This window comes from Macaca nemestrina, chromosome 6, assembly GCF_043159975.1.
Source record: "Macaca nemestrina isolate mMacNem1 chromosome 6, mMacNem.hap1, whole genome shotgun sequence".
Taxonomy (NCBI): domain Eukaryota; kingdom Metazoa; phylum Chordata; class Mammalia; order Primates; family Cercopithecidae; genus Macaca; species Macaca nemestrina.
Window position 1 is genome coordinate 42,938,950 of NC_092130.1, and position 19,506 is coordinate 42,958,455.

At 46.1% G+C, this 19,506-nt stretch overlaps 1 protein-coding gene across 1 annotated transcript in view; it reads left to right on the forward strand.

The window, feature by feature from the left end:
• The first annotated feature begins 5,040 nt into the window (after positions 1-5,040).
• Positions 5,041-19,506, forward strand: part of LOC105467102 (SPARC (osteonectin), cwcv and kazal like domains proteoglycan 1) — a 514,664-nt gene continuing 500,198 nt past the window's right edge. Inside the window, exons 1-2 of the mRNA XM_011716483.2 lie at positions 5,041-5,191; positions 5,808-5,993. Coding sequence (XP_011714785.1) covers positions 5,808-5,993 — 186 coding nt within the window. The 5' untranslated portion in view covers positions 5,041-5,191. The remainder of the gene's footprint in view (positions 5,192-5,807; positions 5,994-19,506) is intronic.

Genomic DNA, 19,506 nt, shown 5'->3' on the forward strand with positions numbered 1-19,506 from the left:
AGCAGGAGGGAGCCCTGCAGGAAAGGACCTGAGTGGAGGGGGCAGGATGCTGGTGACTAGAGCATGAGGGGCAGGAACATCCAGGACAGAAAGAGCTAGAGGCCCCTGGGCTTAGCAGGATGCACCGGGAGTCATGGGGCAGTGCCTGGCCTTTGTCCTGAGGGCACAGGAAGGGAAGTAAGTAGAGAAAAGTGATATTTACCCTGAGAGAGGACCACTCTGGCTTCTGTGTGGATAATGAATGACCATAGGTGAGCTGAGAGAGGGAGACACTTATAAGGACTCTGTGGTGTGCAGGTGGCATGTGGTGGGAAGTAGAGTCTAGAGGTACAGCAGTGGGGAGTGGGTGGAGCTGAAAGGAGTGAAAGGGAGATTGACAGATGAGTGAGTCACTGAAAGTGGGGGCTGAGAAGGAGGGCAGAGGGACACTAGGGTCTGGGTGGGGTGGGAAGTGGTTTCCCCAACGTGGGGACACAGGAAAGAGGGTAGGTTTAACAGGGAGGATGCAGCTCAGATGTTCAATTTTGGACTCACTGAATTCAGAGAGTGCCAATGAGACAGCGAAATGGAGATGCCATGTAGCAGGTAGATATATGAGTTTGCAGCTAAAAATAAATCTGTGTTGATGATAAGGTATTATAGGCACCTCTTTTATTGGATGGAGCCCAATGGGTGATTTGATTCTTGCCCGCATAGCATCATGAACAGAGGGCAGTGGGTATACCTAGAACTTTCTGCAAGTAGGTCCATCTTTCTCTCACTCTCTGTGACCTTCAGCAATTTATCTAGCCTTTCTGGGCTCCCCTAGCCTCAGCATAAGATGGTGATAGTTATGTCTGCTTCTGACTACCAGTAGCACTTGTTTGAGGATCCATTAAACTGAAAATAAAACATGTGGGTCTCGTAGAAATAAGAACTATGTTAAACAAGGAGTTATTATAGTTGTGCATAAGCCAATGAAAAACAGAAATACAGCCCCAAGGCTCAGTATTGATTTTGGTCCCAGGTGCTTCCCGCGGCCGAATAAATCTGCCATTTCTCCCCTCGAGTGCTGGCTGAGCTGATGGCAGGTCTCCAGCTCCCAGCCTCCTTGCCCCTGCTCCAAGGTTACGTCCTTCCTTGGCTCAGGACAGATCCAGCATGCCTACACCTGCCCGGGCTCCTCTGGTCACCCTTCCCATGCAGGGGATGGTTATGGGGAAGATTCTAGTTGTAAGTTGGAGCATGACTAACAGCAGATGCCCTCTGATTAAACTGGGGACAGGTCTTAAGGAAAGTGGAACTTGGATCTGCAGAACAAGGAATTTAAGGAGGACAAAGGAATGGCCCTAGACAGGGTTTTCATACTTCAGGATGCATTAAGGGTTATGGAACTTGCTTCATTCATTGAACCACTGGATAAATATTTATTGAGGGCCCACTGAATGCCAGGTTCCGAGATTAGCCCAGGGATACAGGCGTGAAAAAGACAGTGTTTGCCCTCTTGGAATTAATATTCAAACTGAGGAAGAGAGAGATAATAAACAAAGGAGTAAAACACTCTTGAAGGACTGAGCAATCAGATACAACAAGAGAGAACACTGATGTGGCTGGGAAGGAAGTGTCTATCTTAGACGGTGTGGTCAGGGAAGGCTTCAATGAGGTGGTGACATTTGAGTGAGACCTGACAGCTAAGAAGGAGTTGCCTTGTGAAGAGCAGGGAAAGGAACACTGTGGTCAGAGAGCCTGGTCAGAAGAGAGGACCTGTGGGGCCCAAGCTTGCTAAGTTTGAGGACCATGAGAAGAAATGTGGCTAGAATCTAGGGAATGAAGGGCAGAGGTAAGGGACCAGATGGTGCAAAGTTTTATGAGTAATGGGAGGGAATGTGAATTTTTGTTTTACTGTCATGGCAAGCTATTGAAAGGTTTTATGCAAGGGAGTGATTTCTATTTTAAAAAGATTGCTACATATATACAATGGAGTACTATTCAGTCATAAAAAGAATGAGATCCTGTCATTTGCAACAACATGGATGGAACTGGATATCATTATGTCAAGTGAAATAAGCCAGGCATGGAAAGACAAATGTCACATGTTCTCATTTATTTGTGGGATCTAAAAATCAAAATAATTGAACTTATGGACATAGAGAGTAGAAGGATGGTTACCAGAAGCTGGGAAGGGTAGTGGAGGGTTGCGGGGAAGGCAGGGATGGTTAATGGGTCCAAAAAAATAGAAAGAATGAATAAGACATAGTATGTGATAGCACAACAGGGTGACTATAGCCAATAAGTTAATTGTACATTTAAAAATAACTAACAGAATGTAATCGGATGGCTTGTAACACAAAGGATAAATGCTTGAGGGGATGGATACCCAATTCTACGTGCTGTGATTGTTATGCATTGCATGCCTGTATCAAACATCTCCTGTACCCCATAACCCATAAATACAAACACCTACTATGTACTCACAAAAATTTTAAAAAGAGAAGGCTCTCTTAAAAAGATTGCTCTGACCTGAGTGGATGATGGGTTGCAAGGGAAAGGAAAGAATCAAGGAAATCAGCCAAGAAGCACCACAGTTCTCCGGGTGAGAAGTGATGGTCTTGTGGACTTGGGAGTGTCTGTGGAAGTTGGGTGAAGTGGGTGGCTCCAGGGGATGTTCGAAAGTGGAATGGACCCCCCTTGCTGATGGATGGGAGGTGAGGGGTGAGGAGATGGATGAACTGGAGATGGCTTGCGGGGTTCTGACTTAAGCAGTCATGTGGATGAGGATACATTCACTGTAACAGGGATGAACGGAAAACACAGATGCATGGAGGACATCCAGACTTCTGTTTTGGCCTGGTCACAGGTCTGACGTGCCCATGGGGCATTGAGGAGATGTAAAGTATGAAGCTGGAGGTGCAGTTGGAAGTCATTGGAATTTCCGGGCTGGAAGCGTACCTGGAGGATCTCAGCATACGAATGGACTTGGGACCTGGGGAAAGGGTTTTGGGGGAAAGAGAAGAGGGATAGGTCTGAGCCCCAAGAAACCCTGGAATATCAGCAGGAATGACGGGGGAGGAAGCAGGAAAGCCAGGAGGGTTAGAGCCACGGGAGCCAAAAGAGACTGCTCAGAGGCCACACTGGTGAGGATCGAGGGTACCCACTGGGTCTGGTGACTTGGAGGAGGCTGCTGATGGTGACAAGTCATTTCAGTTAGTGAGGATGAAAGGCAGATTGGAGTGGGTTGAAGAATGAGTTGGAGGTGAGGAGGCAAAAGTGACATTTAGGGACAACTCCTTGGAGAGATTTTGCTATCACACTGGGCAGATAAATGGGGAAGTGCTGCTTACTTGGGTTTCTACGAACATAAGAAACAGTCTCTTCATCATTTCTAAACCTCTCTCCCACTCTGATGCACCCACCCACAGCATTCCATGATAAAATAAACCGTGGATGATGTGCAGTCCCCAACATAGTAGCTGTGACTCCACTCCTTTTTCTCCCTTTTGAGAAAGTTTCTAGGAATGCAAATCAGTCAGAGTAATGTTGGGAAAACCACAGATCTGCTGACTTCCACACATTCGACTATTACATGTAACCAAATTATTTGTAGCACAACTTATTATTGACCACACCATACACTATTGTTGGCATGCTGGCTGCGACATGTTGTTGTTCCAGACATGGTTGGGTGGCATTCATTCATTAAATCATTCATTCATTTGTCAAATATTTTCTGAGCATTAACAGTGTGTCAAGAGCTTGTACTCTGGGCACTGGGAGAAGTGGTGAACAAGACAAACATAGCCTCTGCCCTCAGGAGCTCTAGCCAGGTGGGGAGGCAGACAGAGTAAGTGATATCAATTGAGCTTACAGCCAGAGCAGCACAGTGTTCTCAAAGACAGCGTCACTGTGGGTGCTGGCCTGGTCCACAGGCGTAGCAAGAGTCTCTCTGAAGAAGTGAGGATGAATAAGCAGAGAGCAGAATTAATGAGACTTGTGCTGGGACTGGGTGTGGACAGAAGCCCAGGCAGAAGTGAATACCCAGGAGTGGAGGGAGGCCATTTCCACTGGGGTCAGGGCCAGCCCGTCCAGAAGGTCTGAGAAGGAGGAGAGAGTGGGGTGAGAGGGAGGGTCCAGACGTGCAGGGCCTGGGGGCTCAGGCCAGGATATTGGTCTTTATCAGGAAAGCATTGTGAAGAATTTTGTGTTGAGGGGAGAAGGGTGATGGGATGGTCAGACTTGTTTTGAAAGAGCGCTCAGGTGTCTGGGGAATGGGGTGTAGTCGTACAGAGAAAGGTTACAGGCCAGTGTCACCTGTATACAGGCAGGGGAAGGCATTAAGTCCCTTCCAGCCCTATTTCACCAAACATTGCTGGGTATTTGGAAAGGGGGTGGGGGATGGGGCAGGACCAGCTTCCCACTTCTCAGTGTTCTGTCCCTGTAGCCTGATCTGTTTTTCCTCTCTCCCCTCCCTCCCGCCTAGGGGAACCCAACATATTAGTGCTGGGGCCGGTTCTCAAGGGGCAGGACGGTGGTAAGCATGGCATAGGGCACGGGAGTGCAGAGATGCAGGTGGGTGCATGACTTGGGATGGGCAGTGCAGATATTCACTTATCCAGGGAATGGCAGGACAGTGGTTCTCAAACTTTGCTGTGCATAAAAAACGCCTGGGGAGCTCATTAAAAGTGCAGACTTGGAGGCTTTCCTAAGGCATGCTGACTCAGCAAGTGGGGCCAGCGGGGCAGGAATCTTCATTTTTAAGACGCTCGCTTCTCTCTCCACCCAGGTGATTTTGATCTAGATAACCCGATGGCCTTCCTTTTGAGAATGCCTCCATGCTGGCCTGCGTCTTGGCCTCATATCCTCAGTCTCCTCTTCTGTCTCGCACCAGCCTGGGCCTGAAAGCTGATTTCAGCCCTGCATTAGGATGTGAATGACCACGTTACGGGCTGAGGCGGCCGGGCTGTCGGGCAGGCAGCGCGCGGCCGCCAGGGGGCGCCAGAGCCTTGGCTCGCGCGCTCGGCCTCCTCCGCCCGCGGACGCCGCGCCCGAGCCAGCGAGCGAGCGGAGCACAGCGCTGCGGGCTCACAAAGCGGCCAGACGCGCGGCGGCGGCGGGTGGCAGGAGCGCAGGGACGCGAGCCCGCGATCAACCTTCCGGGCGACCGTGCCGCGGGAGCTCGAGCAACTCGGACGCGGGGACCCGGGCCGGCCCCAAGGTACGTGCCCAGCGGAACCCCGCGCCCCAACTTGGAGTAGTTGGGACCTCCCCGCGGCCGCCTAGGGGGCTGGCAGGGTCAGGGCCTGGGGTTACCTCCGTGTGCCCTTCTTACCCCCGAGACCGCAGGGCGCGCGAGGGAGACCTTTCCCTTAGCTGTGGTCGGGAACCCCCCAGCTGCTGGCAGTCCCCACCCCGCTTGCCGGAGCTCGGGTGCTGCTGGAGCCCTGTTCTTCCCTCCCCTGCCCCAAAGCTGTGTGCACCGTCTGTGGGAGTGTGGCTTGCGGACCCGGGCTCCCCGCTTCTGGGGAGGGGTACCAAGCCCCTGATAGGAAGGCGGCATCTGTGGGACACTCGGAGAATAGGCGAGAGGGTTCCCCTGTAGTTGGACGGCAGCCTCGGATTCGTGACGCAGCCTCCTCGTTCGTAGCTTAGTCCACCATTCGTGAGAGGGGTCCCTGGGTCTAGAGGCGCGACAGGCGTCCCAGGTGCGCGAGCGCAGCCCGTCCCCGCTGCGGGGTCCCCTCCTCCGGGCTGGGGCGCTGGGACGCCTGGGTACCTGGGGCTTGCGGCCGCCCGCCCTCCCCGCTCACCGCCCCGCGCGCCGTGCCCCGCAGATGCCGGCAATCGCGGTGCTGGCGGCGGCCGCCGCGGCGTGGTGCTTCCTCCAAGTCGAGAGCCGGCACCTGGACGCGCTCGCCGGAGGCGCGGGCCCCAACCACGGCAATTTCCTAGACAATGACCAGTGGCTGAGCACCGTCTCCCAGTACGACCGGGACAAGTACTGGAACCGCTTTCGAGACGTGAGTACCTGCGCTACCCGGCCCTGGGGGGCGCGGAGCCTCTCGGAGGGGACCCCTGAAACGGGGTTGGTGTGTGTGTGGGGGGGGGGCAGGTGGGCATCTCCCGTGGGGGCTGGTTGGTCCCTGCTTCCTGGGCACGGTCTTGCCTGAAAGGAACTTTAAAGAGAACTTCGAAGGCTCCATGCGCTTACCTGTTACCTGTGGGCCAGGTGTGTGCATTTGTAGGGCTGCGGGAAGTGACTGCACTAAAATACTGCACAGATCACCAGCAGCTGTGGAGAAAGAGGTTCTCTGAGGTTCCGACTTCTAACCGTGATGGTAGACTTTGCCTAGCTTCCGAGAAGACCTCCCCAGGGCAGCGGTGGCGTGGACCATCTCTAGGGTGTGTCAGGAGAATCCCTGCTGGAGAGGTTGGGTCTGGGAGTGGTCCCAGCTATTTATGGGGGAGTCAGGGGTTGCATGTCTGTGTGTGTGTGTGGGGGGGGGCGGTCATGGCAATGGGCTTGATAAAATACAGGGAAGGTGGAGTGGTTTGACCCTCGGAGTCTTGAAATAGGAACAGCTAGCCTGTGCAGTTGGTCCCCTGCCCTGAAAGGGACCCTGGGTGGCAGCGCATTGCTCTTTCAAGGGAGCCCTGGGAGTGGAGAAAGTTACTCTCGGACACCCAGAAGCACACTTGCGGCCTGTTTCTGCCCCAAGGCTGGCTGCCACTCCCCAGGTGTGCCCCAGGGATGTGCGGCAAGAGGCATCTGGTGCAGTCTTTCCAGCAGATGGCATCTCCTCTGTTCTGTGGGCGCCTCTGCCAGCTTCTTCAAGGACTGCCCCAGCTGGCCAGGGCCTTCCCCTTCTAGGGGACTTGGAAGTACCATATTTTATGGCACTTAACATTAGGAATTCCTGTTTCTGAGAAGACTTAAATATTGTAAAAGTGCCCAAGGCATAACAGTAAAAAAGGGAAAAGCTTTAATGTTCAAATGCACTGTTTCTTTTTGTTTCTGATCAGTTTTGGTGTTAAATTAATATTTTTAGCAGCATGTATTTTTAAAAAATGATAATTTGACCTATACCACAGACCCCCTTGTTAATGTCATGGGGCATGGTTTACAGACTCTTTGAGGTGGAATATGTATGGGGGTCAACTTCCTCCACTGGACTCCTCTAAGCTCTGCTCTCAGTATCTGCAGGCCTTGCAGCGATGGGGGATTTGAGAAACGGAATGAATCGCAGATGTTTCCATACACTTTCTAAAGAGCACCCTCTCCAGATCCCTATCCAGAGGAGATGCACTCATAGCTTCGTGTGGGGGCTTATCACTGTCCTCTCTGTTCCTCCTCTTCCTCTTTCTAGTTGATATTGGACTGCTTCTCTTGGAAAGGGGATTTCAAACACTTTCAACGAATAACCACAGTTTTTGGGGGCTTTTAATCAAAATTGTAATTTCATTAAAAATTTTAATTGATACATAATAACTGTTAGGGTCTTACTTTTGCAGTAGATATGCCCCCCACTTTCCTCCCCTACACCAGTGAGATTCCTCCTGTTCATTGCCCTGTTCCTTACCTACTCCTTTAACTGCTCAGATCTGAGAATCCTGCATTGATTACCTTTGCCTGTGGGTGAAAAAGATGCCCAAACCATGAAGAATTCACCTGGGGCAGAGATAATTTTGCTTTTTGTTTTGTTTTGCTTTTACTTTTCTATGGTTATGTTTTAGGTAGAGTTGAGGAGTAGGGCAGTTGCTTGACTTTGCTAGAGGTGGAAGAATTGAGCCAGGATTAGAAGTGCAGGGCCACCTCTGTAGATGCCTTGGTGCTCCTGGCAGCTGGACTGGGTTGAAAACACTTGTGCTTGTTGGATCTTTGGATTATGGAAAGGTTTACCATGCTTTCATGCCTGTTCAAGATTTTCTAGTCTCAGTGTATCATAAGCATGATATTCTGAATTCCTGCTTAGCTTTAATTTTTTAAAAATTGGGCTTCTCTTCATTTCCCATCTTTCTTATGGATGGTGGTGACATTTTTAGATCTTTGAATCAGTGTGTTTCCAAACCTGACTGAGGATGAAGCTCACCTGAAGTGCTTGTTAAATTATAGCATCCACGGTCCTCCCCTGGAGAATCTGACTTTACCTTTCTGCGGTGAGTGCAGGGAATCCATATTTTAAGCAAACATACTAGGTTATTATTATGATGTTTAGGAAATACTGCCTTTAGATAGTGTAAAAATGTCCAAGACATAACAAAAAGAAAAGCTTTTATGTCCCAGTACACTATTTTTTTTTGTTTGTTTGTTTTTGGAGCAGTTTTAGACATTACACTAATATTTTTAGCAGCATATATTAAAAAATGATAATTTAATCCAGCATGCCATTAAAACATCTAAAAATGTTCAAAAAATATCCCAAACATCTTCAACAATCACCCATTTTAAATGCTCTATGGAGTCACCTGACACTAACAGTGGCTCAGACATAGTTTAATGTCATTAACCTCTAAAGTGTTGTAGAACTCAGACCAGACACACTTTTAGGGCAAGTCCCTGGAATAATCACAAAGCCTGAGCCTGGGAACATGGGGTAAGAATTTGCTTTCTATAGAAACCTACTATTCAGTGGGCAATTGATAAAGCCTGAGCTAGTCTTGCAGTTGCTCAGCCAGCCTAATCATTTTCATTGAGCCAAGCCTTGCTTGAGGTCAACAAAGCCCCAGCTTCTTTGCTATTTCTTTGGTTGTTTTGTTGAAGCTACTGATAACTTTGAAAGGCTGTGTCCCACAATTATTGTTACGATGCCTGTCAATTTTTGGAACTCATTGTGAAAGAGAACTTGTGGCCTTCCTCCTGACTTGTCTGTTTTTTGGACTTGGGGGAGAGAGATTCAGATGTGATTTTTGAACCTTGGAAATGGAAAACTAAGGGCCGTTGTTAGAGAGTTGATTGTAACCCTTGGTTGTTGTTACACGGTCAACTTTGAAATGAATATGACAGTGGGGTGTGTGTTCCATCTCCCTGTTGGGTGTGCTGTGACATTGCCAGAGGTGACCTGGCAACCTCTACTTATCTTGAAAACTGTCCTATTGCTCTAGATATATAAATACTTATTATCCCCTTATTTTTAGAAGTAAAGTCTTCAGAACAACTCCATGGTTTATTCCCTGGAGTTACAGATCCAGGACAAATAGAACAACATTCAGATGATTGCCCCTAAACGTATTTGTGGTCTGTTAGTTTCGTCATTCTTCTTTTATAAACACGAGCTATTGGGAAGTTTTGGCCAGGCGGAGGCCCGGACTTTTGTACACAATGTTAAGGAGGCGATGAAGAAGCAGATGTTTGTATTAAGTTGTTCAATAATTTTCCATTTTTAGCCGACATGCATTTAACTCCTTCATGGCTTGAGGTTGAGGAATCAAGATGCCACAACCATTCTCCTAATTTTTCTGAATCTGATTTGGCTTTGGCTTTCCATGACCATTACTGTAAGGAAATTTTCCTCTGTTCATTTGTACATTCATGCATTCCAACAAATATTTATCTACCATTGGCTAGGCATTGGGTTATAGGAGTGAACAAGATAAATACATGTAATGTCTTCTTTCATGTAACCTCTTGCCTGCTAGAGGAAATTCTTCAATGTGTGGTATGCTGTCATAGACTTCTTATTCTGTTTTCTTAAAAAAATTTTTTTTTTCTAGAAACATACAGTCTGGTTGTAACTGAAAGATTAAAACGTTGCAGAAATAGGTAATAGCTAACATTTATGGAGGACCGAGTGTGCCAGACACTGTTTAAGGTACTTTCCATATATTATCTCATTTAATATTCATAACAGTCCTATGAGAGAAGTACTCTTATTATCATCTCCTATTTTCTGGGAGGTTAAGTCTCTTGATCAAAATTAGAGCTGAGATGTGGAGGAGCTGGGGCTGGAACCATGCCATCTGACTCTAGGCTCTCTCTGTACCACAGCCAATCAGGAGTTGAGTGGATTTGGGGTGCAAGCCTCCACGGATAGCACATTACAAGTTTTTCCTGCTTTATGAATGAGGGCAATCCATGAATAACCTTAGGTTAAGACAAAGTGGGATGGGAAGTCAGGTGGACGCAATGTACTGTTGGGGTCATGTCAGAGCTTATCTTCTCCTAATAATGAGCTGCTGATTTGATTAAAATAATATTGTTGCTTACACCAAACATGACATTTTCTTTCTTTTGCACACACGAAACCCTGACATTTAACTTTAGGATAATTACCTTTAGCGGGCCTGAAGAATCAGAAGTGTTGCCTTGGCTGGCATTTATCTTACTGTGGAGTGACCTGAGTGTGTAATTCTAAGAAGAGCACAAGGACCAACTTCTGTTCTTTTTCCTTCTGGCACATGCTCTGTGGGATTTGGTGGTCTTTGTAGCAGAGCGGGGTTGGCAGCAAGCATCTGATCTGCTCATTTGATCTTAATATATCAGCTATAATGAGTTTCAAGAGCAAGTGGAGCCTATTGATAAAACAGTGGCTGGCTCAGTCAGTGGGACTGGTGACAGAAGAGGTGGTATGGCTTAGTGGATCAGTCATTAATCTGTCACCACGGAAACTCAGCCCGTAATCGAGAGTAGCAGAAAATCATTTTGATTAAACAGGTTCAAGGAGACTTAAATGAGTTTGTGATCCTGACTGTCTTTAATGAACCCACTATCTTAAATCCCCTGTACTAGCTGACCATTGATAGAAATAATTATTTCACAGGGATCATTATAAAGGGACAGTTTAAAAGTTGATAGGCCTAAGAGTCTTGATGTCTTCTCTGTCCTTACCTTCAGTGTGCCCTTGCCAGAGAAAAGCTAAGTCTTTTTAGATGGCAGAACTCCTTGCCCCAGTTGGCCTTCCCAGGCCTCTCCATGATACTTCAGCAGGACTGTATCACTGGGAGGATAAGTGCTCTCCTATGTTCTGATGAGGCCAGTTTCAAAACTAAGAAGTGGCTCCAAATGGATAATGAACCCATAGTACTTGCCTAGAGGAGTGGGACCTCATCATTCACTCAATCACTTTGTTACTTGAGGAGACAAAATAATGTTAGTAATTAAATAATGTGTCATAATTTCTTATTGATTGACTCAATATAATGTGTTTCAAACCAAACAAAATAAACACAAGAACATTCAGGATGACTCATTTTACCTTTCTGTGGTGAGGTGACTGCCTGTGTTCCTTGGAAAATTCAGAAGACCCAGACTTACACTTGATCTTATCTCTCCAGGTGAGATAGTTACAAACAAAATAAATTTCCTCTAAGAGATTATGTAATTCACTTAAGGTTACAAGTATTTGTCCATCATGTTTCATTCAGTGTGAGATGCCACCAATGGTGAGATGCACCATTTTAATGAACCGTCAAGGAGTAAGACAGTGCCTGGTGTGAAGAGTTTAATAGACCTCTGGATAAAGCTGGAATTCCAAAGGGCTACACTGTCTGTGTAGAGGTAAACAAGAAATAAACTCACCACGAAGGGAAGGGGCCACAGCAAGGCTACTTGCCTCTCTCCACCCTGCATTGGTGGATGGAGAGAAAAGATATGCTCCAAGCAACTGAGCAGGCTGGCACTCTTGCAGGTTTCTGGTCTACATGCACACTCTCATTGTGCCCTCCCCCTATAAAAAACTTACACAGTTCATTTAACTTAAAACAATCTCAGATTATTTATCATCTCTGAGCCTCTGACTCCTCATTTGTTAAGAAGTGATGATAATATTCGTTTGGTGAAACTCTAGATTGCAAGTGGTTGAAATGTGGTCCAAGCTGGCTTAAATGGAAGAGAAAACATATTCACTTGTATAACTAAAAATTCTAATAAGCTGTGGTTTATTTAAGGCTGGATGCAGGGGCTCAAGTTACATCATAGGACTAGGGGTTTGTGTGTGTCTTATTCTGTCTCCCTGCTCTTATGTTGGTTTTGTGCTCAGGCTGTTTGGTTCCATGTAGTGGCTCATGGCAACTGCAAATCTGCATCATCATAGTTTTCATGTTCTCAATAGTGCCAACAGTAGTCCCAGAACTGAGACTTGTCAGATTTCCCAGTGTTAGGCACCTATTCCTCTGTCAATCACTTTGGCTAAGTTGTTAGAGTATGCTGATTGTCCAAGACTGGATTATATGCCCAGGGCTGGGGCCTAGGGCTAGAGTGGCGGAGGTGGTTTCATTGGATCCCACTGTTGATGGATGGTAGAAGGGTAATTTCTCAAGGGGAAATGGATGCCTGTTGGGCAGACGTCAACAGATGTCCACTGTGTTGACCAAGCTTATGGGTTTAGCATGAAGAGTAAATTGGTTAATGCAGGTGAAGCTCTTAGCACAATGCCTGGAGTCATATATACTCAGCAAGTGGAGGCTATTCTTTTTATTAATGTCAACAACTCCTATAGCGCTGTTATGCCATATTCCTCGATTTATAGTTGTATATATCTACATTTTAGCTTATTTATTAGTTGGATGCCTCCTGAAGAACCTAAGTCTTGTCATGCCTCACACACAGCAGGTGGCCAGTAAGCATTTTGTTGACTTGAATTGCCTCCTGAGCAAACCTCTTGGATGAACCTGAGGAAGGAAAGCTTTTACGAGCATACTAGGCACATTTGTTTATAGTCTTTCAGAGGTGGAAATTCTCAGGGTCACACATATTGAAAAAGTGTTTTTTAGTCTAACTCCTATCTCTAAGTCAGGACCTCACCCCTTTGTAATGCCTTTTAAGATACACCATGGTATATAGCTTGGTGTCCTCACACCTTTACCACAGAGCCCCACTCAGAAAGCTGCTCATTGAGTGTTGGAATAAATGAATGGCTGAGTGCACTGTCCCAGGCCAGAACTTTCCACACCTCTGGCAAGTGGAGGGGTTCACTACAGAGGGCTGTCATGGCAGAGTGAGTCATACTAGCTTTGAATGTGTATGTCTCACTCTATTAGTAATTGACAATGATGATGGATACTAACAAATGCAGTGCGGTTGAGAGGCAGAGGGAACCCAGCAGGGAAATGCAACCTCCCTCGCAATTCCAGCACAATCTCTGATTCCGTGAAAAGCTCTTTGAGGCTGAGTCATATTGTGGTGTAAGTGCCCACTCTTAACCTGAGATCAAGCTTAGGTCTTTGGCTAGAGCATCAGTTTTCTCTTCTGTAAAACTGGAATGGTGATACTTGCATTGTGAGGCTCTGATGGAGGACTGGGTAAGCACGTGGCACAAAGTAGGTGCTTGTGATCTTTGAGTGGCTGGTGTATCTATTTTAATTCATAATGATCTATAATCATTTAATTTAAGGGAGCTTACTTCTTGTCTGGCTTGTGAGTGTGAGTTGTTGGCACTCAGCTCTAGATACTGCTTTCTGTCTCTTAGAAACATGTTGGGGGAGTTAGTTCCATGATCCTGAGCCTGTCTTCACTCCATTTCTTGCCAGTCTGGAAGGTTGTGTGAAGTTCCATATGGCCCATTCTTTGTTATTTTCCAGTTGTAGCTCCTGGCACAGAAGATCTCGCTATCATATTTCACATTCTTGCTGGACCTCCTCCCCGAAACTGGCAACTCACATCATGAAGTATCTGGGAGGGGGTTTGTGCGCAACTGTGCCTGAAATCCGAGTTACGCGAAGGGTGCCCCAGGAGCTCTGTTATGCAACCAAGCACTACTTGGTGTCACTTCAATATTAAGCTCTGAGCCAGTTGCCTCCAGCTCGTCTCGAGAGGTAGAAACCTCATCTTGTCCTGCCAGAGTGGTCCCAGGCAGGCTTTATGGGCACCAGGGGATGGAATCCATTTTGAGACAAATGATCCAACCAGCCTGTGTATTACTGCGGCGTTCTCAGCACCCTCTGTACATCTGGTGCCCATAATTTGGTCTTGATTTTGCATCACATTGGCATCACTATACTTGGGGAAGTTCTTGCAGGGTCTAGCACATGCTTCTTGGCACTCAGGCTGTCCCCAAGCTCCAGATTTGGCATGACAACCAAAGGAGAATACTAGTAGGATTAGCCAGACCTTTGATCCTTCTCTCCAAAGACCCAGTTCTTGCATTCCAGATCATTACAGGTCATCAGAAGGTCTGTCATTCACTACAGCCCAAGCAGGTTGGTTGTGGCTTAGGAGAAACCCAGCGATAACAGTTAATGCAGGTAGGGTAATTTGTTGTCACACAAATATTCTTCCACTGCCAGCTATGTGCCAGGCCTCTGCTAGGTGCTGGGTGAAGAAGATAGACACGTTTATACCTTCCTGGTGTTTATGGTCTAGTGTGGTAGACAAATAATCACAAAATAATCATTTAGGTTCCTTTGAGAAAAGCGCTACAAGGCAGAGGCACCAATGCTCTCAGAATATGTCATGGGAAAGGGGAAGAGGAACCCATTAACCTTTTTGGCTGGGGACTACTTCCCTGGGAAGGACATTGAAGCTGAGCCCTGCAGGAGGATGGCAGTGAACCAGGCGAGGAGAGGCCATGGGAAGAGCGGGTCCAAAGGCCTTGAGGTGGGAAAGACCTTGATGTGTTTTCATCAGATGCCTTGGCCCTAGGGTTCCCTTAAGTAGCAAGCTTTCTCCTAGTGTATTTTAAAGCACACTTCACATGTTTTCAACTTAACACACATTTGGGGGCAGGGGAATGAGTCAACTGCAAAAAGTGAGGCTCACAGATGGCCCAAGTACTTGGAAGAATGGCCTGTTCTTTTCCTCCCCTCTTTGTGCCTCACATGCCATCTTCTGCAGCCATCTCTATTGTATAAACATCCATCACCCTGGTCCCCCACTTAATCCTTCCTACTCCTCTGGTGTCCGTAGTCTGGAAGTTTCTCCTTCCCTGTGTGGTCAAGTGTCCTGGGCTTTAGAGCTCCTACAGTTCCCACTGCTGTTTAGAAGTAAGAGGACCATAGTGTTTCTGGGACAGAGTGGTGATCTATGGAGTTTATATTTTAAAAATGAGACATGGGGCTTCTCCTTCCCCTCCTCCCCTCCACTGTCGCTTTGAGGTTAAAGATGAAAAGCAAGACATCCCCACTGACGGATCAGCGTAGCGGCAGAGATGGACACGCGTGCGGTTACTTCAGCACCATATGGGGAGTGTGTGGATAGCATGTGCACCTTCTTGCCTTTGGGTCTGAGTCCGCCTAGCGTTCCTATGACAGACATGAGGGTAATGGTTTCTTTTTGGGGAAGATGAAAGATGCATTCACAGACTGGTGATGTGAATTATTGGAGGTTCCTTTAGAAGGGTATTGCTAAGATCCAAGTTAACTTGATTGGGTAGCTTTTCTCATGGTTTTATGAAAGTATACCCTCTCACTTGATCCTTAAAAACACACTTTTCTCTGGGGAAAGGGAGGAAGGGAGGACATATTATACAAGGATTTGTAATGCTTCCCAAACCCTTCCTGTGTGATCTGGGACACACCACACTCCAGAGGGCACCGTCAACATTCCCCAGCGGAATTATGTGGTGGGTGGGTAGGCATTTATGTAAAGTCCGTCGGCGCCTGTGATTGGAACAGGGAAGCAGAAGTTACTGCAGGTGTTCCAGGCAATCTTTGCACAAATAAAACATGGAGAAAACAAACATGCAGAGAGCAGAGGCCTCCACTTTCTATTTCAGCTGTACTTGTTCTGTCCTGCCATGCAGATGGAGTCACACTCTAACTCAAATCTGAGAGGCCTGGCCAAGGCAAAGAGAAAAGATGCCCAGAGCGGTCTGTTAGAGTGGCATTCTCAGACTAATATCTTTACAGTCTTGAGAAATCACTGTCAGGGTATATTTAAAATGCAGATTTCATCCTCCTAGTCCAGAGCATAGTCTTTAGCAGGTCAAAGGTGGCACCCAGGAACCTGCATTTTAAATAAGCAGTCCAGGTGATTCTTTTTTTTTGAGACAGAGTCTCGCTCTGTCGCCCAGGCTGGAGTGCAGTGGCGCAATCTCAGCTCACTGCAACCTCTGCTGCCTGGGTACAAATGATTCTCCTGCCTCAGACTCCCAAGTAGCTGGGACTACAGTCATACACCACCATGCCCAGCTAATTTTTGTATTTTTAGTAGAGACAGGGTTTTGCCGCATTGGCCAGGCTGGTCTCAAACTCCTGACCTCAAGTGATCTGCCCGCCCTGGCTTCTCAAAGTGCTGGGGTTACAGGCATGAGCCACTGGTCTCGGCCTAGTCCAGGTGATTCTGATATAGGTAGTTCTCAGACTGTATTTTTAGGAAAATCCTAGAGAATTGTTATTCATCCCAAATAGCCAACACCATTTAGCCGCAATGAATAATAACATTTTAGACAAAATGAGCATTTTATTTTGAAGACTTGCAATAGATTAATATGAGTGCAGTATTTTCCCCTTATGCCAACAGGGCTACCATTCACATCAGAAAAAATGGTCTTGTTTTCCAATATGTGACTCTACATAGGCCTTAGCAACAACTATTGTCATGAGGTTTTCCTGGAATGGAGTAACATTTGGGTCTTGATTGGCTGCCAGGGCCCAGGGATGCTTGCAAACATGAGCACAGTGGAATTGATGTAGGACCTTCTACATGACAGAATTCCAGGGGATCATCTCAGCATATTTGTCTCCAAAAGGCCTGATTCTAGCTAACTCTGGCCTGACTTTATATCTTCTCTACCACAACTGATGTGTTTTCTGGACAGATGAAATGAAGGAAATTGACTCTGACATTGGTTTTAGTTTATAGTGAAAATAGTATTGAAACTGAAGTGGTGTTAAAGGTATGTAGCAAACAAGGAATGGTGGATGTAATAAAGAATGTTTACTCTTGGGCACTGAGATGCAGATACTGATAGTCGGAACCACAGAGGGAGTCTGAGACACAGGGGCTGGATGGTGACATTACCTGATACTCTTTTTTTGGTGTAGTCAATTCTTTTCTTGGTTGGCCAGTTTTTTTATTTTTCGAAAGATCAGAAGGCATCCACTCCCCTGCCCCCCAGCCCACAAAAAAAGGACTCATCAAAGTTTAGAAAATTTATGAGCGTCAACCAGACTTGGCAGTATTCCTCATTCTGAAGTCATTCTATTCCTACTGAACAAACTCTCAAATGTTCTTTACCCCAGCTTCTTGAATTTCCTTTAATTAATGGTAAATTCATGGCACCTAAAATTGATAAAAAAAATATTGCCAAGAGGAAGAAAATAGTTAAATCTGTTGGACAGACTTATGTGACTATTTGGGGGCCTTTCCATTGTTCCACTGTTAGGGGAATATGGGGAATTTCTGGATCTTTTCATGCTTATTGGACATGATGATTCCCTGTGACTTCTGTGGACATGGTTGGCTGGTATCAGCACTTTGATCTGGCCAAGGCCTCACTTCCCATCTGAGTCAGCCAGCCTTGTCATGACTCTGGACCTGGTCTGGAGCCTTTGTCCAGCCACCTGGAATGAGGCCTGCATCACTTCCAATGAATAAGACAGTCAAATGCTATCCATAGCAAAGATAAAATAATACTGTATTTACTTTTAGAGAAATTGTGAGATTTTTACATGCCAGAATTGTTGGTTTAAAAATTCCTATATCAGAAAGACCTTTTCATGTGTTTTTTGGAATATTTTGTTTCTTTCCATGGCCATCCAGGTCCTAGATATTTGCCTTTTTAGAAACCAGATCCTGGTGCACTGATTCAGTAGGTTTTGTTTATTCATGCATTCATACCAAAGATACTTACTGACCAGGCTACCATGTACCAGGGCACTGTGCTGTGCACTGAGGATGTAGCAGAGGGGAAACAAACATGATTCCTGTCCCCTGGTCAGGCTGCAGGCTTTCTATTTGCGACAAAGGGAAGAGAAAGAGGTGCTTGGAAGTCAGGGAAACCTGTTGCGAATTTTTCTGCAAAGAAAAGGGACTGCTCTGCAAATGGCCCAGAGCCGTTCTGGCAAGCGGGGCTTCCAGGGGCGTTGTCCTTCTTGTGATCCAGGGCCCTGTCTCTGAATCTTTCTGGTGTTCAGGTCACTTCAGCTTGCCTCAGCTCTTCCTGGCATACATGGGCAACCTCTGTCATTTTACCTAATTTTATGAGTGCAGACACTGCCAACAGGCCAACCTGAGGGTGCGGGCCTGTACAATCAAGGTGGAGAGTTCAGATAAGACAGAACTTGTGTGTGCATACATGCCGAAGTGTGGTGAATTTAGCCTTGTCAGGGCTGTTGGTCGAGGGCTGTAGTGAATGGAGAGAGAATTATGGAGAACACACCCTGCCCTTAGCAGCCCTGGATTGGTAGGGAGTGTGTTTTATTGGAGCACAGTGTCCCGAGATCGAAAGGTGCACATTATAAATGTCCCACTTGATGCAGTTTCTCAAAGTGAACACACCCAAACAACCAGATCAGGAGACAGAATATTACCAGCATCTTCGAAGACCGTTTCATGCCCCTAGCAGTCACTGACTTTTAACACCATAGATGTGTTTTGACCATTTTCTTACTTGTATAAATGGAATAAGTATGTACTTTTAAATGTCTAGCTTCTTTTTTTTCCAACATTAAATTTGTTATACTCTTTTTTGTTTTTGTTTTTTTAAATTTTTCATTGCTGTATAAATATTCCACAATTTATTTTGTTGAAATATATTTGTTACATTGTTATATAACAATATATTGTTGAAGGGCAGTTAGTTTCCAGTTTTTGCTTATTACATAATAGCGCTCTCTGAGGCATGTCTTTTGGTGAACTCATGTACACATTTTTCTCAGGTACACGCCTAGGTGTGGGAATCCACTGGTCACCATTAAGATAGGTGAGTGTTTAACTTAAAGAGATGCAGTTAACTAGTTTTCCAAAGTGGTTGTGGCAATTACTCTTACATTCATATGTAGAGGTTCACTGGGAGCAGCATCTTTTGTTTTGCTGATTGAGAAATTAAAAAGAGAAATCCTATAATCTAGCCCATACATCCAATTCAACAAAAATGTATCAACTACGTGTCAGACATTTGCCTACCCTTACGAAAATTATGTTCCAGTTGAGGGAGAAAAGCAACACAGTTAAAGATACAATGATTGGTTTTAAGTGCTAGGGACAAAGATACCCTAGTATAGAAAGAATATAGAGGGGACATATTTATGCTCTAATGGTGGGTCTTCCATTATTCTTTTGACTTTACAGTGTTCTTTTCCCAATTTCAAGAAATAGATAATTTTTAAAAAAGAACTATTCACAATAGCAAAGACTTGGAATCAACCCAAATGTCTATCAGTGACAGACTGGATTAAGAAAATGTGGCACATATACACCATGGAATACTATGCAGCCATAAAAAAGGATGAGTTTGTGTCCTTTGTAGGGACATGGATGCAGCTGGAAACCATCATTCTTAGCAAACTATCACAAGAACAGAAAACCAAACACCGCATGTTCTCACTCATAGGTGGGAACTGAACAATGAGATCACTTGGACTCGGGAAGGGGAACATCTCGCACCGGGGCCTATCATGGGGAGGGGGGAGGGGGGAGGGATTGCATTGGGAGTTATA